Source organism: Neovison vison, chromosome 8, assembly GCF_020171115.1.
Source record: "Neovison vison isolate M4711 chromosome 8, ASM_NN_V1, whole genome shotgun sequence".
In the NCBI taxonomy this organism is placed as follows: domain Eukaryota; kingdom Metazoa; phylum Chordata; class Mammalia; order Carnivora; family Mustelidae; genus Neogale; species Neogale vison.
The window spans coordinates 57,118,018-57,140,538 of NC_058098.1; the positions used below are offsets into that span (position 1 = coordinate 57,118,018).

The 22,521-nt window shown below is 35.3% G+C and overlaps 1 protein-coding gene across 2 annotated transcripts in view; it reads left to right on the plus strand.

The window, feature by feature from the left end:
* The window catches only part of EIF5B (eukaryotic translation initiation factor 5B), an 81,072-nt gene that overhangs the window by 32,434 nt on the left and 26,117 nt on the right, over positions 1-22,521 (plus strand). The window contains exons 2-10 of one of the 2 annotated variants that reach the window (XM_044263665.1): positions 4,295-4,420; positions 4,554-4,638; positions 5,266-5,941; positions 7,204-7,421; positions 7,795-7,945; positions 13,254-13,352; positions 13,798-13,887; positions 16,243-16,317; positions 21,232-21,518. In XM_044263665.1, coding sequence (XP_044119600.1) covers positions 4,295-4,420; positions 4,554-4,638; positions 5,266-5,941; positions 7,204-7,421; positions 7,795-7,945; positions 13,254-13,352; positions 13,798-13,887; positions 16,243-16,317; positions 21,232-21,518 — 1,807 coding nt within the window. The remainder of the gene's footprint in view (positions 1-4,294; positions 4,421-4,553; positions 4,639-5,265; positions 5,942-7,203; positions 7,422-7,794; positions 7,946-13,253; positions 13,353-13,797; positions 13,888-16,242; positions 16,318-21,231; positions 21,519-22,521) is intronic. The other variant, XM_044263666.1, reaches the window with a different exon arrangement.

Genomic DNA, 22,521 nt, shown 5'->3' on the forward strand with positions numbered 1-22,521 from the left:
ATGTAGGACAAAAATGGACATCTCCATACATTGTGTTGTGAATATTAAATGGTAAACTCATTTTGGAAAATAGTTTAGGGGCACCTGGGTGGCTCAGTGGTTTAAGCCTCTGCCTTCGGCTCAGGTCATGGTCTCAGGGTCCTGGGATTGAGCCCCGCATCGGGCTCTCTGCTCAGCAGGGAGCCTCCCTTCCTCTCTCTCTCTGCCTGCTTCTCTGCCTACTTGTGATCTCTGTCAAATAAATAAATTAAATCTTAAAAAAAAAAGGAAAGAAAGAAAATAGTTTGGCTGTTTCTTAAAAATCTGCGTATAACTTTTTTTTTTTTTTAAAGATTTTATTTATTTATTTATTTAACAAAGACAGAAAGAGAGAGAGGGAATACATGCAGGGGAGGTGGGAGAGGGAGAAGCAGGCTTCCTGCCGAGTAAGGAGCCCAATATAGGGCTCAATCCCAGGACGCTGGGATCATGACCTGAGCCGAAGGCAGACAGTTAACGACTGAGCCACCCAGGTGCCCCAGTCTACATATAACTTTTAATAGCTTTAATTTTTTAATTTTTTAAATATTTAACTTATTTTTATTTAACAGACAGAGGTCACAAGCAGGCAAAGAGGCAGAGAGAGGAGGAAGCAGGGTCCCTGCCGAGCAGAGAGCTGTACGACGGGCTCAATTCCAGGACCCTGGGACCACAACCTGAGCCGAAGGCAGAGGCTTTAACCCACTGAGCCACCCAGGCACCCCAATAGCTTTATTTTTTAAATTCACTAAGTTAAAACATTTTTATTGTTTTGATAGAGGAATATGGCCTGTGAAAACACAGTACAACAGAAAATGGCTTTTTATTTCTTTAAATCGGTAGTAAGTTTAGGATAAAGGATTGGGGGCTGTCATAGGAAATATTAATAGGAATATTATAGCTTTGTTAAAGGGAAGAGTAAGTGGTTTGCAGAAAGGTATACCTATAGAAAAATACTTCTATAGAATCCATAAAGGTTTTAAGGCTTTTTTTACCAGCATGACTAGATTTCAGATTTGAATCTTTGGTTTATTGAAATCTTAAAGCTGTAGTTTGTAGTGGGCAGGTACAGAAGTAGTGCTGAGAGTGTGGGTATCAAGTTTCAACTGATAACTGTGTGTGTGTTACTTTCATTCCTGTCATTGTAATATCGTTGGCTTTTTAGGACATCGTCCTGAGTCTGGGGCAGTAACTTCAGTACATATTGAAGGAACACTTCATAAACCATTGTGGTTAAGACTTAAGTTGTGTTGTGTATCACTGATACATTTTGTTAGGTATGTTTAAATTTTTAGACAACTTCAGAAACATGATGATCTCCTATTTTTAAGGAAGGCAGCACAATTTTGGTGTCAGATTTGGGCCATGAGTTCCTGGTGTGCTATTTTCTAGTCTTTTGTAAATTCTTTTTTATCTTTGTCTTTAAGCTTAACTTCATAGAGTTGTTACGAGTAGTAAATGATACATAGTATATATAGTGGTTGATCAGCACAATGCTTTGATGTATGAAAAGCACTCAAAAACTATCAGTCTTGGGGTGCCTGGGTAGCTCAGTGGTTAAGTGACTGCCTTCGGCTCAGGTCATGATCCTGAAGTCCCAGGATCGAGTCCAGCATTGAGCTCCCTGCTCAGCAGGGAGTCTGCTTCTCTGTCTGACCCACCTCCCTCTCATGCTCTCTCTCTCTCAAATAAATAAACAAAATTTTTAAAAGAAAGAAACCGTCAGTCTTTCATTACTAGCCAGAAGAAGCCTCAGACTCAACAGCATACAAAGGTAGTCCTATATACTGTTATCCTGGAGATGTTTGTTTCAGTAATATTTATTGTAGAGCTAAATAACAAATGACTGCTATGGAAATATAGCTAGTCATAAGCTATTCTGAGAAGACAAATTTAGTTCAGGTGAGAGCTGGCAGATTTTTGGAGGTGAGGTGCCAAGCTTCTGTCATTAACCATCTTCCCATTGCACCTTGTTTTTAGAAGCTTCTGTGGTGTGAAACACTGGCAGAGATGCCTTTGGAGATAGTGCTGGTTGATACTTGGCCAGGCTTAGGTTTCTGTTATGGAATGGGACCTAAGGGATAGTTCTTGAGTCTTTCCTGTCTACATACAACACATCCAATTGGTCACTTAAATGCTGCTGATTGATCCCCTCAGTATGTATCTTACATCATTTTGCCTGCCACTGCTGCAAGTCAGGTTCATTATTTCTCATTATAAATAACTACAAAAGCTCTCTAACTGGTCTTCTGCCTCCTGACTAGTTGGGATTCTTCTGCCTCCACTCATACTAGAGGTAGATTTCTAAAGATTTTAATTATTTATTTGATAGAGAGAGATTACAAGTAGGCAGAGAGGCAGGCAGAGAGAGAGGAAGGGAAGCAGGCTCCTGCTGAGCAGAGAGCCCGACATGGGGCTCCATCCCAGACCCCTGAGATCATGACCTGAGCCGAAGGCAGAGGCTTTAACCCACTGAGCCACTGCCCTCGACCAGAGGTAGCTTTCTAAAATGCAAATTTAGTTATGTAAGGAGAGTTAATAGTCTGTTACTGAGGAATCAGAACTTTTGGGTTCAAATCCCATCTCTGCCTTATGTGATCCTAGGTGAATTCTCCCAGCCTTGGTTTCTACATTTATTAAAAAGGGTAACTACTCAAATTGGGCCCACAGTCTCTTGGAAAGATTGCTGAAAATACCATGTCTAGTTCCCATCCTGTTCCTGGGTCCCTTGATCTTAGGTTGGGTCAGGAAGTCCATAACTTACGAAAAAGTCTCAGTTGGTTCAGATACCCTTTTATGAGTCTTCTTAAGACATCATGTACTTCATCTTTAGGTTTTTTATACTTCTTGTGTCTGATACATGCATACCTCCTTTGTCCAACTCCTTCAGTACTTGGTTCCAGGCTCGTCTCCTGCTAGGAAGTGTCTGACTTTCTGATTGTGGATTTCATGCTTCAGGAAGTCCTCTCCAGTGCAGCATTTCAGTGTTATATAATCTTTCTCAAGTACACTATCAAATATAAGACAAAAGAATTAGTTTTGGACAGCTATTATAAAAGCATAAATTCCTTCATTTCTTGGCATTTTGCAATTCCTGTTTTATTGATTTGCTGTTTTCTTCTAAGATCCTTGAGAATAAATTTTGTATCCTCATTGTTTCTTTTAATCTTAAAATTATATTTATCATAGACCTAAAAGTTATTCTCAAGAAATTTTCTTTACTGAAATGAAGTATAACAAGGTATGCAAAGTGGAGGGTCATGTTGCATGAAGTCTTTGTTTTCTTTGTTCTTTTTCTTAAGATTGTATTTATTTGTCAGAGAGAGAGAGGGTGAGCATATAAGCAGGGGGAATTTAAGGCCGAGGGAGAAGCAAGCTCTCCACTAAGCAAGGAGCCCGATACGGGACTCAATCCCAGGACCCTGGGATCATGGTGTGAGCCAAAGGCACATACTTAACCGATTGAACCACCCAGGCGTCTCAAAGTTTATGTTTTCTTACTGTGTCATTTATTTGGATTCACCTACCTTTCATACTTGTACATTTCAGACTGACGGACCTCCTTGGTTTTCTGTAGTTTAAACTGAAACATAATTTGGTTTATTCCAGTATATGAAGGTGAGGACACTGTGGGATGGAACTGGAAATGAAACCAAGAATATAAAAGATTCTGAGCAGATTTGGTTCTGGGTTTTGGATATTTTATGTGTTTTATTTAGTAAATCATTCCTGATTCATTTAGATTTGGATGTGTGGTCATGTTTTGCTCAAGGCATTCAAACTTTGTGCATCTTAGTTTTCCTGCTGGCAAAATGAGATAATAGACTAGATGGTCTCTAAAGTTCCTTCCTGCTCTAAAATTTCTACTATTCCAAGTCAAAATGAATAGCTCTTCTAATATTTAGGTGTTGCTATTAATAATAAAGTAATAATACTTGGTTTTATTGTTTAAGCTCTCTCCATTTTATAAATAATTTGTCTCAGGCACACATCAAAAAACTTCGGTATCAACAAAAGTTAATTTCCTTTCCTTGTTACCTCAATTTTCCTGGAGCTGTTCATTATAGTTCTTTCTGATTTGAGTGTAACTTTATTGAAACAGATGCAGGGAGGCTGATTGGTTAGTAGATATAATTCAGATATTCTCATCAAAGAACTTGCCAAATGATTTTTCTCAATGGACTGCTAATACATGAGAAAAAGCAAAATGTGATGTTAATGTGATAGATTGTTTTGCTCTTGAGTAACATTTAGGTCTTCTTTGTTTTCATTTAAGTGCCAAGGATGACATTGATCTTGATGCCTTGGCTGCAGAAATAGAAGGAGCTGGTGCTGCCAAAGAACAGGAACCTCAAAAGTCAAAGGGGAAAAAGAAAAAGGATAAAAGAAAGCCAGACTTTGAGTAAGTATTTCAAATATATTTGATTTCTATAAGTTTTGGTATGAGATTGACCTATTAAGCTAATTCAGTGCCTTGTAATTAGATTTTAATCCTTTAATCCTTTAATTTTAATCAGATTTTAATCCTTTTCTAGTGAAGATGATATCCTGAAAGAACTGGAAGAATTGTCTTGGGAAGCTCAAGGCATCAAAGCTGACAGAGAAAGTGCTGCAGTAAAGGTGAAAAACAGACCATTGTTACCTATTTTGTGTCCTAGTGCCAGTTTTGGGGAGCTGCTTTTGGAAGCTTTTGAGCAGTGTGAATATGTTTAAAATTTCTATAAATTCTGATGCCAAAGAGGGAAAAGAAATAATGTGTTTTAAAACCTTTCACAGATTTAAGAACCTTTTATTTGGGAATTTAAAGGTATTTTGTAGTATGTTGCCTAGTCATAAAATTGGTACATTGGAGATAGAACATTTCTCATCTCCAGTGTTCTGTGTTCGTTCTTTTTCATTCTTTGAATTTGGAGAGCCTCAGATAATGGGAAAGTGATAGGCATGTTTTTTTCCTTTCAGTTTCCTTGTAGGCTCTGTATGCCATGTGAGAAGGTAATGAATGTGAACTGATGGTTAGTACTTCAGAGCACCTGGATTTTGAAATTTACAGTGAATGTCAAATGTGCCTGAGGCCTAGGCTAGCTTCTGGTATTGGTTGAGTTTTATATTCTTATAGAAAGGACCTTATTTTGAAGTTGTTTTGAGAGTTTTTTCTATGTGTACTTAGTAAAATATGTGATTGAGAAGTCTATTATTTTAAAAAAAATAAAATGTAACTTAAAATTTTTAACAATGGAAATTTTTTAGCCAACAGAAAATAATGAAGAAGAATCCATCTCAAAACAAGATAAAAAAAAGAAAGGACAGAAAGGCAAAAAACAAAGTTTTGATGATAATGATAGTGAAGAATGGGAAGATAAAGATTCAAAATCAAAAAAGACCGCAAAGCCAAAAGTGGAAATGTACTCTGGGAGTGATGATGATGATGATGATCTTAATAAACTTTCTAAAAAAGCTAAAGGGAAAGCTCAGAAATCAAATAAAAAGGGGGATGGATCAGAAGAAGATGAGGATAACAGTAAGAGAGTTAAAGAGCGTTCTAGAGTAAATTCTTCAGGTGAAAGTGGTGATGAATCAGATGAATTTATGCCCTCTAGAAAAGGACAGAAAAAAAATCAAAAAAATAAGCCAGGTCCTAATGTGGAGAGTGGGAATGAAGACGATGACTCCTCCTTCAAAATTAAGACAGTGGCCCAAAAGAAGGCAGAAAAGAAAGAACGTGAAAGAAAAAAGCGAGATGAAGAAAAAGCAAAACTGCGGAAGCTGAAAGAAAAAGAAGAGCTAGAGACTGGGAAAAAAGATCAGAGTAAACAACAGTCTCAAAAGAAATCTGAAGAAGAAGCTGTAAAATCCAGAGTGACCCTAGATACTGGAGCAATCCCTGCCTCTGAAGAGAAAGGAGAGACCCCCACAGCTGCTGAAGGTTGGTAATACTACCAAGGAAAGGGTTGAAGGCTTGGATTGATAGTCTGAGTTTTGCCCCAGAGCCATATTGCTTTTTGCCCTTGTTGTACAGGGACTTAAATTGTAAGAAGAGGACTTGTAAAAGTTATATCTAAGTACTTTTGATTTCCATTGTTAAACATTTGTATAGTGTAAAATATTTTTAAAACAGTTTGTGTACAGAGTAGGATTTTTTTTTAAAGAATTTCACTGTGAAAATAGTTTTGCTGCTGATGAAGACTGGAAGTTGCCTAATGATAAGTTTATTCCTTTTGATATCTCAGTGTCAGATAATAATTCTTTCTTGTTTCAAGGTTTTTTTTTTTTTACTTTTATAAATACTTTCCTGTTTTTAAAAACCCAATTCAGTCTATGAAATAGAAAAGTAAAAACATGCTAAAATTAGTTAACATCTTTTAAGCAACATGAGCCAGGTTTTTATGCCAAAACCAATTAACGAAAAATAAGTTTTCTAGCTAAAATCCTCCTCCTTCAGAAGGAGAATAAAGATCAAGTGATTCACATAGGTTATTTTTAGACTAGAAAGCTTTTAATGGAAAAATTGACCTACCTTTTTTAATCAAATTTTTATTGTCTGGACATCTTTGAGGATTACCACCACAAGTAGCTTCATAAATTTTAGCTCTTGGAATATAATGTCTGTTTTTTATTTTGTCCTTCTGATATCCCCTTAAGGTTGGCATCATTCCTATCATCCCCATTTTGTAAAGGCAAAACTAGCTACAGAATTTAGGCAGGAATTCAGATATCATGGATTAAGAGATATATTAAATACAGTGTATTTTCTTCCTGCTGTCAGGATCCTCCTGTCTTCTTGGATACTGCAGGACCATTTAGAGCAACACCAGTATTGTAGGCTTCTAAGGAGGCAGCTGGATGGTTTGAGTTATTCTATCCTGGGTACCCCCTTGATGGACCTTACCCTGCTGCTGGCATCAGCCTTGGCCCAATATGGTCTTTGAATTCTGGGGTTTGCATGTCACTGCTTTAGGAAACAACTTTTTTTTTTTTTTTTTTTAAGATTTTACTTATCTGACAGAGTGTACGTAAGCAGGAGCAGCAGCAGAAGGAGAGAGAGAAGCCAAATCCCTGCAGAAGAGGGGGAGCGCAATGTGGGACTTGATCCCAGCACCCTGGGATCATGACCTGACCTGCTTAACCATCCAGGTACCCAGGAAACAACTTTTTAAAAAACACTTTGCCTCTATTCTTTTTTGGTAGATGACAATGAAGGAGACAAAAAGAAAAAAGAGAAGAAGAAAAAAAAAGGAGAAAAGGAAGAAAAAGAGAAAGAGAAGAAAAAAGGGCCTAGCAAAGCCACAGTAAAAGCTATGCAAGAAGCTCTGGCTAAGCTTAAAGAAGAAGAAGAACGACAGAAGAGAGAAGAGGAGGAACGCATAAAGCGGCTTGAAGAGTTAGAAGCTAAGCGTAAAGAAGAGGTATGTTTTCATGAAGTTTTGCATAACTTCAAGTCTCTGGTCTGTAAGATACCGTTAACCTTTTAATTCTAAAAGTGTCATAGTTGTATTTCAGTTATGTTATTATTCTGATACAAACAAGATGAAGCAATCCAGAAAGTCTTACCTTTTTTTCCTCAGATGCAGAAATTGGTTACGATCCTTGCCAATACTTAGACTACTTTCCTGATATTAATACTTACTATGTACAACCATAAAAATATTCATTTGGGTATTCCTAGTGTAATACTTTACATGTATCTTAAGAGCTTTATATTTGAGTTTGGGTTCTTTTCATTTAAATTTTATAATTATGCCAATATAATTTTTGTCTTATTTATGTACTCCTATGCAGGAAAGACTAGAACAAGAAAAGAGAGAAAGGAAAAAGCAAAAAGAGAAAGAAAGAAAAGAACGCCTTAAAAAAGAGGGGAAACTTTTAACTAAATCCCAGAGAGAAGCCAGAGCCAGAGCTGAGGCTACCCTTAAACTTTTACAAGCTCAGGGTAAGTAGTATTTTTAATTAACTGAATAGTCTAAAAGCTTCTGGCATACAGCTATAGGTCTGTGTTGGAAAAGGGAATTGAATTAAGTCAGAAAAGGAAATGCTGTGGAAAAAGTCAAATTAATTATTATTTGACTTTTTCCACAGCATTTCCTTTTAAAGAATAGGGATACCAGGCTGGCTCAGTTGGTAGAACATGCAACTCAGTCTCAGGGTCATGAGGTGTAGGGCTTACTTTTTAAAAAAATAAATAAATAAATAAAGAATAGGTAAGATAAATAGATTATTCTGGGAGATGACTTTGTAAAATGTACTCTAAACACACTGTTTTACTTGTATTTTGCTTTAGTATATATCTTTAACAAATACTTTCTAATGCCAAGTAGAGTTTGTATTATATAAACATAATTCCTTGACAGCATTTGGCTATGTTTAATTTTTCCCATTATCTGTAAAATGTTTTTAATAATTGATTTGTTCAAATCAGGATCCAGATTAGATCCACACATTGCATTTGGTTGATATATCTGGCTCTCACTGATACCACTACCTATTCTTGTTTTTGGCATACCCTTTATTAGTCACAGATACTGGATTATTCTTTAAAATTTCTCATATTCTGGATTTATATGATGCCATTTTCCTGGTGTTGGCTAATAGACATTTCTGTCCTTTATAATTTCTTAGATATAGCAGCTTGACTTCTTCCAAGTGGTAGTGTGTATTTCATATTGCCTCATGTCAGGAGGCATGTGATCTGGTTGTCTCACTTCTAGTGATGTCAGTATTGATCATTGGGTTTAGGTATTGTCACCTTTGTCTATTATATAAGTACTCCACTGACTTTTTCTAATAGTAACTTAATATTCAGCCTAATAATTTAATGTCCAGCTGGTGATCGTTGCAGAGTTTTGATATTCTGTCCTTTCTTCTACACTTATTAGCATTCTTTTAAAGAAAAGCTTTCCCTGAAATGTAGTTCATGCAGAAAAGCTAGAATAAATGCTTAATTCTTATACTTCATTAATTTTCAGAATAATAAATTAGTGTCTTAGCAACTTCAGAGGTGATCAATGAGTGTAATTTTGTTTTTTGGATGTGTATCATTTTCTGCTATTGGGGTTTTATGTAATTACATGGTTTTATCTCATAAAGTCATTCATGTTTTTTTATTTAAATTGTTCCATCTTTGGCCAGCCCGAGCTCATTCAGGTTGGTTCCTGTGAGTTTTCCTACAAGACTACAGTATTCTTAGACCTCTTCCTGGCTTTCCAATACAAGTTATCTAAGGTTTATCCTACACATTTTCTGTCTTAGATCTGGAGGAATCACCTGTTTATTCTTGGTTTCTTGGTTCCTTTTCGTCAATCTGGACATATAATTGATTATGTTTTTGATAGATAAGTTGATTTAAAATAGTATCTCTGCTCCACTGAAAAAATATTAGGACCTCTCAGTTTCCTGTTCTTATATTTCACAGATTTTAGTAATTTTGGTGCTTATGTTATAATTACAGTAATAGATACCATTTTATTGTGTATTTATTACATAACTGATGCTGTCATAAAGCTTTGACATTGTCTCTTTTCTCATAAAAATATTATAGGTATTTTCATTCCCATAATTTAGGTGAAGAAAAAGAGACTCCTGAGTTTTAACAGCTTGCCCAAGGTCATGAAGCTGAGATTTAAGTTGATCTATATGACCACCTCTTAATTGTGCATTATATGTTCAGCTGGGGGCAATAAATACAGAGAAACACAGTACTTAGATTTCAGAAACTTTTATTCTTAATTTGATACAGTTTTTTAAAGATGAAGTTAGAGAAAAATGTGAGTACAACAAGTACCCAGATGCCAGACTTGACAAGTAACTATCTGGAAGGCTAAAAACACTCATGAAGAAATTGGGATGGGAGTAATTTGGCAATCTTAGTAAAGTTTTATGGAATAGTTTGACTTGCACTTATGAGATTAGATGAAAAAAAAATTTTTTTTAAGATTTTAGTTCAGAGATCAAGTGCAATCATGAGGGGGGAGAGTGGCGGGAGAAGCAGACACCCCACTAAGCAGGGAGCCTGATGATAGACTCCATCCCAGGACCCTGGAATCATGACCTGAATCGAAGGCAGGCATTTAACCGACTGAGCTAACCCATGAGTCCAGGAGGAAGTCTTACTGAAAATTAGAAAGTATCTTGAATTTGGAAAAAAAATCAAAAAGGAAAGTACAACATATTGAAGTTTGTGGGATGCAGCTAAAGCAATGCTCAGAGGGGAATTTGTATTAAATGCTTGCTTTAGGAAAAAAAGGTCAAATCGATAGTCTAAGCTTCCCATCTTTAAAAAAATAGGAGAACAAAGTAAGCAAAAAGAAGAAAGTATAGAAAACAGTGCAGTATAAAACAAGACTAATAGAGAATCATTGAAGCCAGAAGTTAGTACTTTGAAAATATCAATAAAATTTGATAAACTAGACCAGCTAACAAAGAAAGGAGACAAGGCACATATTACCGATACCGGAAGGAAAGAATGGGGAGGAATAACATCATTACAGATATTAAAATGATAAGGCAGTACTGTGAACAATTCTATGCTAATAGATTCAAAGGCTTAGATAAAATATGGCTATTCCTTAAAAGATATAAACTATCAAAACACATAAACATTATCCTGGGAATGAAGGCTGGCTCAGTTTTGAGAATGAGTAAATAAATATATTTAAAGAAGAAAAAGTCATCATCTTATGGATATAGAAAAGTCATTTAACAGAATTCAGCATCCATGTATGATAGAAATTCACAAACTGGAAATAGAAAAGCTCCTGATTTGCTAAAGAGAGCTACATAGAAATATTCAACCATTGCACTTAATGATGAATTATAGATGTTAAATCTTAATATTGTAATTACGACAAGGATGTCCACTCTTACACAATCATTCCATGTTGAACTGAACATCCTAGTGTGGGCAATTAGGAAAAAAAAAGTGAAAGACATACAGATTGGAAAAAGTAAAACTCTATTCACAGATGATAGCTGCCTACATAGAGAATACCATGGAATCTAGAACTAAAAAAACTCCACAAAATGCTACAACTAATAATTGAGATTAACAAGGTTATAGATAGGGCCAGTATGCAAATATCAATTGTATATCTGTATGCTAGTAGTTAACAGCTGAAAATCTAAACATTATTATTTGTAGTAGCACCCCCAAAGTAAATTGAAATTCTTCAATATAATTCTAATATTTGTGGGATCTATATGCTGAAAACTAAAAAAAAACATGAAAATAAGGAGAAATGTTGCATTCACAATTGGAAAACTTGATACGGTTAAGATTATCAGTTCTCCAAAATGACCTTTAGATTCAGTGCAATCACAGTCAAACTTGCAGCAGGATATTTTGTGAATGTCTATAAACTGTTTCTAAAATATGTATGAAAAGGTGAAGGAGTTAGAATGGCCAAAATATTGTTGGAAATAATATACTTGGAGTACTCAAATGTCTGATTTCAAGACTTACTATTAACCCGTGGTAATCAGTACAGGGTGATACTGGCAAAAGTAGCAATAAAGACAGATTAATAGAATTGTCTGTGTACGGTCAGCTTTGGGGAAAAGGCAGTTTAGTATGTAAAATACAGTGTTAGCAACAACTGATGCTGGAACAGTTGGGTGTCTAGATGCAAAAACAAAAACCCAAAAGCGTAGTCCTAAATCTCACACATTATATAAAAATTAACTCAAAAGGATCGTAAATCTAAATCTGCAATACAACTACAAAACTTTAGGGGGGAAATAGTAGAAAATCTTTCTGACCTTGTGTTAGTGCTTAGTTTAACTTAAAAAGCATAATTCATAAGGGCGCCTGAGTGGCTCAGTGGGTTAAGCCACTGCCTTCGGCTCGGGTCATGATCTCAGGGTCCTGGGATCAAGTCCCACATCAGGCTCTCTGCTCAGCAGGGAGCCTGCTTCCCTCTCTCTCTCTGCCGGCCTCTCTGTCTACTTGTGATTTCTCTCTGTCAAATAAATAAATAAAATCTTTTAAAAAAAAAGCATAATTCATAAAAGGAACGTATTTGGGGAAGTCCAGTTAAAAATTGCTCTGCAGAAGACATCACTGAGAGTCAATTCAAAGACAATACCTGAAAACCACATATCTGACAAGGATTAATATGCACAATATGTGAAGTTAACTCAGTATTCACAATAAGAAGAGAAACAGCCGTATTTAAAAATGGGCAAAAGACTTGAACAGAACTATAGGCAGTGAAAAGAATGTTTAACATTAGTCATTAGGGAAATTCAAATTAAGACCACAGATATCATTATATATTTATTGAAATACATAAATTTTAAAAACTTACCTTTTTCAGGCAAGTATGCAGAACAGTTGGAACTCATCTACCTTACTGGTTGAAATGCAAAACTGTAAAGTCAATTTGGAAAACAGTTGGGAGTTTCTTATAAAATTAAATACGTATTTATCTAATGTTCCGTCATTCCTGCTCCAAAATACTTACCCCAGAGAAGTGTTCACACACAAACCTGCATATATATGTTTGTAGGAGCTTTATCCATAATTGTCAAAAACTGGAAGAAACTCCAATCATCTTCAATTGTCTACAGAATAATGAAACTATAGTATATCCGTGCAATGGAATGCAGTAGAAAGAACTGAAGTATTAGTACATACAACAGTTAGTACATATAACAATGAGGATGACTCTAAAATCTTTTATGATGACAACAGCCCAGACTATAAGGTTTCATTTCTGTGACATTTTGGAAAAAACAAATCTTTTGGGATAAAAAACAGATCAGTGGTTGGCAGGGGCAAAGGATGTAAGTAGGGTTTGATTACATAGAACAGCACAGGATGATAGGATTGTTCTGCATCTTCACTGTGTTTAATAACTGCACATTTTTCAAAAGTCCCAGAACTGGACACTAAGAAAGTAGTACTTTAGTTTATGTAAATTTTCAAACTCCTTATGTAAAAAAGAGATTTTTCCACGAATGTATGTATTTCTCAGGTGAATAATATATCTTTTTTTTATTATTATTATTTGTCAGAGACAGAGCGCGTGTGAGCACAAGCATGAAAAGTAGCAGGCAGAGGGAGAAGCAGAGTCCCCTCTGCTTCTGTGGGACTCGATTCCAGGACCCTGGGATCATGCCCTAAGCCGAGGGCAGACTCTTAACTGACTGAGCCACCTAGACTTCCCTGAAATGTTATCTTTTGAAGTAGCATTTCTTAGATACACAAATAGCATAAATCTGAAGTTTTCATTTTTATCCCTTAGGTGTTGAAGTGCCATCAAAAGACTCTTTGCCAAAGAAGAGGCCAATTTATGAAGATAAAAAGAAGAAAAAAACATTACAGCAGCTAGAAAATAAAGAAGGTTTGTATACAAAGTGACCTGTGATTTAAAAATAATTTTGTTTGCCTTTTTCCTATAATCTTCAAAACAGTGTCTTTTAAAAAGAAACCACAAATATTGAAACTTATTTCCTGTACTTTGTTTCTTATTATTGTTAAACATTCTCAACCGATTTCAATGACAGGTTAATGGAAAAGTGCTTTTGTTTGAAAAATCTAAATCTTCCCCAAAACAGCTATTCCTAACTATCATATTTTTCTTTGTTTCCTTCTCAACCTTTTGTGATTTCACATTATTCCTGGAGCAGACTATTTCCTGTAAAATATATGACTGATATTAAACATTTTCTAAACTTGCTAAAGAATTTTGGTTTGTATTCCTGGTTTTCATTCAGTTCTTAACAGTATCCCAACAGAAACTATGCACTGAAAAAGTGTTGTTAACTTAGTTGCTGCCCTTTTTTCAGTATCTGAACCAATAGAATTAAGCACTGCTGTGGAAGTTGTAGAACAAGGAGTTCCAGAAAAGGAAGAGACACCACCTCCTGTTGAACAAGGCCAGTAGCACTGACTAATTGCTTCCTATTAAATAGCACTGATGTGTCAGAAGTTGTCTTAATTATCATTAATTTGGGGAAAGCAAATATCTGGCAGGATGGTATTCTTCATACTTTTCTCTAAACCATTTCTTTCCATTTCCATTTTGAAAAAGTTTAGGGATGCCTGGGAAGCTCATTTGTTTGAATATCTGACTCTTGGTCATGGCTCAGGTCTTAATCTCATGGTTATGAGTTTGAGCCCCTGTGAGTTTGAACTCCAAACTGGGCTCCGCTTTAAAAAAAAAAAATGGTGGGAGTGAGACTCGAATCAGTTTTCAGTAGTACCAGTAAAATGTAGAGAGTGGAAGGTTTTTTTATTTTATTTTATTTATTTATTTATTTATTTTATGTTTTCATTTGTGGGTCAGAAATCTTAGGCAGTGCCAAGAAGACCTGAAGTTCTTTATTTAATTCTTTGGAAGGATTTTAATGACAACTTTTTAAGAGTACTATAAAAATTGGCATCTTTAAACCTCCTTAGAAGTCAGCTTCTATTTACTAAATCAGCAAGAGGATTCATTTTATTAATTATGTGTATATGTGTTTTGAGGTTGAAGAAAGTCTTGGCTTTTTTTTTTTTAAGATAAACATTGTTTTAATTCATTAGACTAGATATTGATAGGCAAGCCAGAGGCTAACTATGCATGCATAGTTAACAAAATCAAGAAGAATCTCCACTGTTTAAAGTTTGAAGTGGGAATAAATAGTAAGAGAGTATAAAGATTCACCCACAGTGGTGAAAAATATCATTGATAGTTCCTGTCCTTCTTTCTCCCCCTGTCTTCTTAGTATAAAAGGATTATTTACCTGACACAACTCAGCTTAGCATGATGACACTAGAGAAATTGAGGTTGATAGGCTTAATGGCAGTCCATTATTTTAGGTGACATATGTAGCAGTAGAAAGAATTGCTAATTTAGAAGGATATTTTGGATACATGTACCTGACTCATTTCCTCTTTCTCAAGATGTTCCAAACATCTTGGCAAATAGTAATTATTACAGGGAAGCAAATACTGCTTGTCCCACTTGGATTTGAGAGTAGTTTTGCTTTATTGGATTTCAGTAAAAAAAAAGTTGTTGAGAATATTCTTAATAATAAGTCTTAATATTTAGAATTATACCTTTCTGATGTTTTTGGATTGTCAGCAAATACTCTTTTGTTTTTTTATTTTTTAAAGATTTTATTTATTTATTTGATAGAGATCCCAAGTAGTCAGAGAGGCAGGCAGAGACAGAGGAGGAAGCAGGCTCCCCGCCAAGCAGAGAGCCCAACGCGGGGCTCGATCCCAGAACCCTGAGATCACGACCTGAGCTGAAGGTAGAGGCTTTAACCCAGAGCCACCCAGGCGCCCCTCTTTTCTTATTTTCAACTGGAATAGAGGTATAGCTTTGTACTTACGACTATGATTTTTAGTAGTATTTGTTTGTAGCTGTAGAAGTTAAAGCAATGAAATAAGTAGTAAATTCTTAGGTATGACATACAAGTTTGAAAGATCAAAATGAAGATACAGTAAGTAATCCTCTCTTGGTTGTGGGGGATATGTTTTGAGAACCCCAGTGGATGCTGAAACTGCAGGTAGTACTGAACTCTGTTTTCTCCTATACAGCTGAGAGAGAGTTTAACTTAAAAATTAGGCACAGTAAGAGAGGAACAACCGTAAGTAATAATGAATATTTAGAACAATATACTGTAATAAGTTATGTGCATGTAAGGTCTCTCCTTTAAAATATCTTCCTGTACTATACACATTCTTTTTGCGATGGTGGGAGATGATAAGTGCCCATGTGACTAGATGAAGTGAGATGAATGATGTAGGCACTGTGATGTAATGTTAGAATTCCATCGGCCTTCTGACCATACATTAGAAGGAGGGATGGAGGATCATTTGCTTCCAGACCACAGTTCCCTGTGGGTGACAAAATGCAGAAGGCAACACTGTAGATAAGGTTGGGGGCAGGGGGGAACTATTGTGAAATTTCATTTTTCTACAAGAACTGAGTGCAGCCATCATCTACCCTTTTCAAAATCCAATAACATTTCACTGAGTTTCTAATATTTTAATTATGTCAAATATGAAATCTGGTTTAAGTTTAATTAGGTCTATTCAAAATACTAGGAAACTCTGAAGCATTTAGTAATACTAAATTATAACATGTAGCTATGTTGAGAAAGTAGTTCCAAAGATGATGAAATTGTATGTTGCATAATTAAAATATTTTTTTAATGTCAGCAAAATTTTCGACTTTTCCTAAAAACAAGCCCCTATTTCTGAGTGATTTCTATGTCTTTAACAAAAACCTTTATTTATAGAAGAGGAAGAAGAAACTGAAGATGCTGGATTGGATGATTGGGAAGCTATGGCCAGTGATGAAGAGAGAGAAAAAGGTGAATAACTTACAAGTACAAGTTGACAAATCTAATGGTTATTAGAGGTGTATATATTTAAAGAAATAGTCTTCTGATTATGAAATCCATATGAACATTACTGGGAATAAAAACCAGTCTCAGATCTTTCCATTGCCTTGGTTTCTAAATCCTCACGTGGATCCTCATTTTATCCTCATTTTATGAATAAATGGTTTTTCAAAGGCACCTAGGATTTAAAATAACATTTTTTCAGAGTGATATTGTAAATGGGGTTAGGTTATTAAAGCTAGCCTACAAAAAAACCACTTTAACTTGAAATATAATACAGAGGTAATACAAGCAAATAGAACCTAATAAATAATTTTCCTTTGTCATTACTTTCTGTCCTGTGTTATAAAAATCTGCTCCTTTTGATTTTAATTTCCCGGGTGGGGGAGTGAGATGGATATTTAGTTTTTCAGGGTTTTTTTCCTAATACATTTTCCTTCTAATTCTAGTTAACACACTAGAATTAGTTTAGTTTATATTAGTTTCAGGTGTATGATATAGTGATTCAATAATTCCATATATTACCCTGGTGCTGATCAGGACATTGACACTCCTTAATTCCCATCACCTCTTTAACCCTTGCCCCCCTCCTCAGGCCCTGCCCCAAACCTCCCCTCTCCTCTGGTAACCATCAATTTGTTCTCTGTAGGTAGAGTCTGTTTATTACTTTGTCTCTTTTTCTTTTCTTGCCCTTTGCTCATTTGTTTTGTTTCTTAAATTCTCTATGAGTGAAATAATAAATTTGTCTTTCTCTGACTGACATGTTTCACTTAGCATTATATTCTCTAGCTCTGTCCATGTCATTGCAAGTGACAAGATTTCATTCTTTTCAGGGCTTAATAATACTCCATTGTATATATACACTGCATCTTCTTTGTCCGTTCATAGGTCAGTGGGCACTTGAGCTGCTTCTTTATCTTGGTTATTATAAATAATGCTTCCATAGACATAGGGGTGCATGTAATACTTTGAATTAGTGTTTTTGTAGTTTTTGGGTAAATACCTGGTAGTGTGATTACTGGATCATAAGGTAGTTCTATTTTTAATTTTTTGAGGAACTTCCATACTGTTTTCCACAGTGGCTGTACCAGTTTGCATTCCCAACAGCAGCACAAGAAGGTTCCTTTTTCTCCACATCCTTGCCAACACTGAACACGTTTTTAAAACTAAGTTTTTTGTTAAGCATTGCTTCCGCCAAATTCACAAGTTTTGTTGTTTTTTTTTTATTTCCATTTTAACATATTTTACCTGATTGCTAGAAGTGTAGTTCTTAATTTATAAAAGTGGGATTTTCTAATTATTTTCTTGTTACTTCATTGAGATCAGAGAACATACATGGTTCTCTCTTGAAATATGTTGAGACTTATATTCAACCCAGCATATGGTTGATTACTGTGTTTAATATGTGATTGGAAGAAATTTATATTCCACAGTAGTTGTGTGCCTTGTTCTCTGTAGAGTTAACCCTTGAACAACATGGGTTTAAACTACAGGAGTCTACATGTGGATTTTTTTTTCGATATAGTGCTGTACATGTATTTTCCTTAAGATTTTCTTCATAACATTTGTATTTATCTGGTTTAGTTTATTCTAAGATACGGTATGTAGTACACATAAAAACATGGGTCAGTCAACTCTTCATGTTATTACCAAGGTTTATGGTCAATATAGAAGGCTGTTGGTAAAGTTTTCGAGGAGTCAAAAGTTATACGTGGATTTCCGACTGCATGGGGGCATTGACATCCCTAATCCCTTTGTTGTTCAAGGGTAAGCTGTTTGATCACATTGCTCATCATCTTGTTCAAGTCTTTTTTATTCTGAGATTTTTTTCTGGACTACCTTTCTCTCTTACTGAGAATGGTGGGTTAAAATCTGCCGTGATTATAGATTGTCTGTTTCTCCCTGTGTTCTAATTTTTTTATATATATTTTGCATATATATATTATATATTTTAGTGGTATTATTAGGTATACACACTCTCATATTTTTTGATGAATTGACTCACTGATTGATTATTCTGTTTTTTATTTATATTTTTAAAATTTATTTCTAACTTGCGTTTTGCCTTAAAGCATACTTTATCCGATATTGATATAGCAGCATAGCTTTGATTTTCATGATCTTTTTCTAATTTTAACTCTCTCTCCTTGATTAGCACATAATTGGGATTTTTATTAAAAATTTTTTTTAAAGATTTTATTTATTTATTTGAACAGAGAGAGAAAGCACAGGCAAAGGGAGAGGGAAGAAGCAGGTGCTCCATAAAGCAGGGAGCCAGATATGAGACTCAGTCCCAGAACGTTGGGATCATGACCTGAGCCAAAGGCAGATGCTTAAGTATCCGAGGCGCCTCCTAGTTGAGATTTTTAAATCCAGTTTGTCAATCTTTATATTTTACCTAGACGATTTAGCTCAATACGTTTAACCCTTTATGTAATTAATGAAGAGTATTGTTATCTTATTTAGTCCTTACTGGTTCTGTTTCTTTTTTGTACTTTTTTACTATGTTTGGGATTGTTTTGTTTAAAATTTTATTCATTTGATAGGGGAGAGAGCAGGAGAAAGCACAAGCAGGAGGAACAGCAGAGGAAGAGGGAGAAGCAGGTTCCCACTGAGCAGGGAGTCCAATGCAGGGCTCGATCCCAGGACCCTGGGATCATGACCTGAGCTGTAACTGACTGAGCCACTCAGTTATTTATTCATTTATTTATTTATTTATTTTTTAATTCCATATTTTCCTCCTTCCATGAGCTTGGAAGTTATATACTTTTTCACTTATTTTTTTTTAAATTACTCTAGAGACTTTAAAAATAGGTCTTTGAACTATCACTGTCTAATGTTACACTCATTCCAGACTGCAAAGACTATAGAATACATGAGCAAATTTATCCAGTTCTCAGTTCATTATTCCCATTTATATTAATTCCTGTTCTAATATCCCATCATAGCTTAAGTTTACTCATATTGTCAGCTCTTTGTTGTAATTCATTTCATTCTGCATCTCTGATCTTCCATTTGAGGTCATTTCTTTTTGCCTGAAGAATACCTTTTAGAATTTCCTTTGGTATAAATCTGTTAGTGAGGCATTCCATTTTTGCTTTTCTAAAAATACCTTTATCTCTTTATTCTTGAAGGGTATATTTACTGAGTAAAGAATTCTTTGTTGAAATTCTTTTTAACATTTTGAAGATATTATTCCCTTGTGTTAGCTTTCATTGTTTCTGTTGAGAAGTCAGATATCAACCTAAAGTTTCCATGTGCCTTTGGTTTTCAGCAATAATGATGTGGTCAGGGTTGAGCTTATTGTTGTTGTTGTTGTTGTTCATTTGGCCTATAGAGCTTTATCAATGTATGATTTTATATTTTTATGAATTTACAGTGTTATGAGCTATTATTTCACCTCAGGGATTCTAGTTGCACCTATGATATGCCTTCTTATTATATCAGTGTAGCATGTCTTTTCACATTTTCCACCTAACTGAGTCTCCATGGCCCATTCTAGATTGTTTTTCTGATCTGTCTTCTGGTTCACCAATTTTCTCTTCAGCTGTTTCTACTTGCCTGTTAAGCCCATCTTTTGAGTTCTTAGTTTTGTCTCCAGTATTTTCTAGTTTTAGATTCTCCATTTAACTGGGTTTTTTTTTTGTAAGTTTTTACTTTATAAACTTTTAAATCTTTTGCTCCCTAGATGTTAGAAACATAGTCATTTTTCAACTTTTTAAATAGATTTACTTATTTATTTTAGAGAGTGTAAGGGGGGAGGTGCAGAGAGAAAATCTCAAGCATACTCCACCAGAGCACAGAGCCTGACTTGGAACTCGATCTCATGACCCTGAGAGCATAACCTGAGCCAAAACCAAATGTTGGATGCTCAACCGACTGAGCCAGCCAGGCATCCCTTAGTCTGGGGGCTTGCTGGCTTCCATCATGTGCATTGTGTTTTTTTTTTTTTACATGGCTTGTTATTTTCATATATTGTGCTGGATAGTATACTTGTAATTTGACATCAGGGATGGTGTTTTTCTTTCTCCAGAGATAATTTATGTGTATATCCACCAGGAATCTGAATGAACTAACAATATAGAATCATTTTTTTTTAAAGATTTTATTTTTTAATTTATTTATCTATTTGACAGACAGAGATCACAAGTAGGCAGAGAGGCAGACAGAGAGAGAGAGGAGGAAGCAGGCTCCCTGCTGAGCAGAGAACCCGATGCGGGGCTTGATCCCAGGACCCCGGGATCATGACCTGAGCCGAAGGCAGAGGCCTTAACCCACTGAGCCACCCAGGTGCCCCCAATATAGAATCATTTTATTCTAGATTTAGAATTGATAGAATCTGGAGGTGATAAACCAATAATGGGAGGTCCTCTTTATTTCCTATTCATTCTAATTGCTAGTGTTCCGTTCTTTGGGACTTCATTCCACAATAACAGTATTATGCAATGTCTATCCTCCTTACCCCCTTGACTCTTTTTAATAGACCCAGTGCCTGGACTCCTAAACACTGCTTAGCCTTTAAGATGCCTTCTTTAGAAACAGCAAATGACCATTGCTTCTCAGTCTTTGGGCTAAGATCAAGTGCAGAATTGGCAAAGGACCCCAAGGGAAAGAAATTCTATGTGTTGTGTTCCCCTGCCCTAGTTCTTGTTCTGCCTAACAGTGTGGTTCAGTCTCATACTAAGTTTTTACTGTTAAATGACAATCTTCATTGTAGCAAATATGTGACCAACACTTTGCATTTATGAAAATAATTAGCATTCATGATGTTTTTATAATGTTAATGCCATACTTAGTGCACCCTTAGTAGTATTTTCCTTTTAAGGTCTTACAATGTTGATGAAAATCTCCATTATTAATCTCCAAATTGCTTTTTCCTGAAAGAAGAAAACACGATACATATAGAAGTTAAAGAAAACCCTGAGGAGGAGGAGGAAGAGGAGGAGGAAGAGAGTGAAGAAGATGAGAGTGAAGAGGAAGAGGAAGAGGAGGGAGAAAGTGAAGGCAGTGAAGGTGATGAAGAGGATGAAAAGGTGTCAGATGAAAAGGATGCCGGGAAAATGTTAGATAAAAAACCAAGTAAAGAAATGAGTTCAGAATCTGAATTCGACTCTGATGATGATCGTACTAAAGAAGAAAGAGCTTATGACAAAGCCAAACGGAGGATTGAGGTATTTATTTTTCCCTTTCTCTTTACTCCTTCACCCCCCACTTCTCATCTGGGATCATTAGAACTGTTCTCTGATCTAAAGACAATGTGGGTACTGGCATAAGAACAAATAATGCAGATGATGAAACAACTAAAAGTCCAAAAAATCTTTATATTTCTGATATACTGATAAGTCATAGATGCTAAAGCAATTCAGTGGGAAAAGGATAGCTTTTCAACCAACGATGCTAGTTAAATTAATAAAAAGTGAGTTTAGTCTCTGACCCCAAATCATATATATAAGTTATCTTAAAACAGATCAGAGATAGAGCTAAAGATGTAAGAAACTGAAGATACAAATTTAGGGAAAAAAAAACAGGACAAAATATTCATGACCTTGGGTTGAACATTGGGCCTTTAACATTGACCTTACCTAAGGACCTTATTCCCTTAACCTAAGTCAGAATGGTATACTGCTTCATTGTTTCTATTTGTTTTCTCAGAATTTTGATGTTCTCCTTAAATAATGGTTTAAGGGTGTGCAGAGATATTCTGAAAATATACCCTGTAGTCATAAACACTAGTTAAACTAGTGTTTGCCTTGTGTATTTTAAGTTAGTCACTATGAGGCATCTGATGACTTTAGGTATTGAAATTTGATGGGTTAATGAGGCATCTTTTGATTTAGCAAAGTGTACATACCTAGTGAGCTTACTACATTTTTCCTATTTAATGTAGTAGACTTGAGAGTTTTCTTTAATTATGTCAGCTTAGTATAAATAATATACTAAAAACTGGTTTGCTTAAGGATATTAAAGTATTTTAAAGCTAAAAACAATTTTAGCTTTCCTTTTTTAAAAATTATTTTCATTTGTACTTCTGATTTTTCAGTTTTTTCTTTTTCTTTTTTTTCTTTTTGATAACCTATGTATTAGTGGTTGCCTCACCCTTCTGTAAAGTCTATTAAAGGGATACATTTTCTGAATTTCTAAAGGACTAAGAAAGTCTGTTGTTGTAAATTGGGA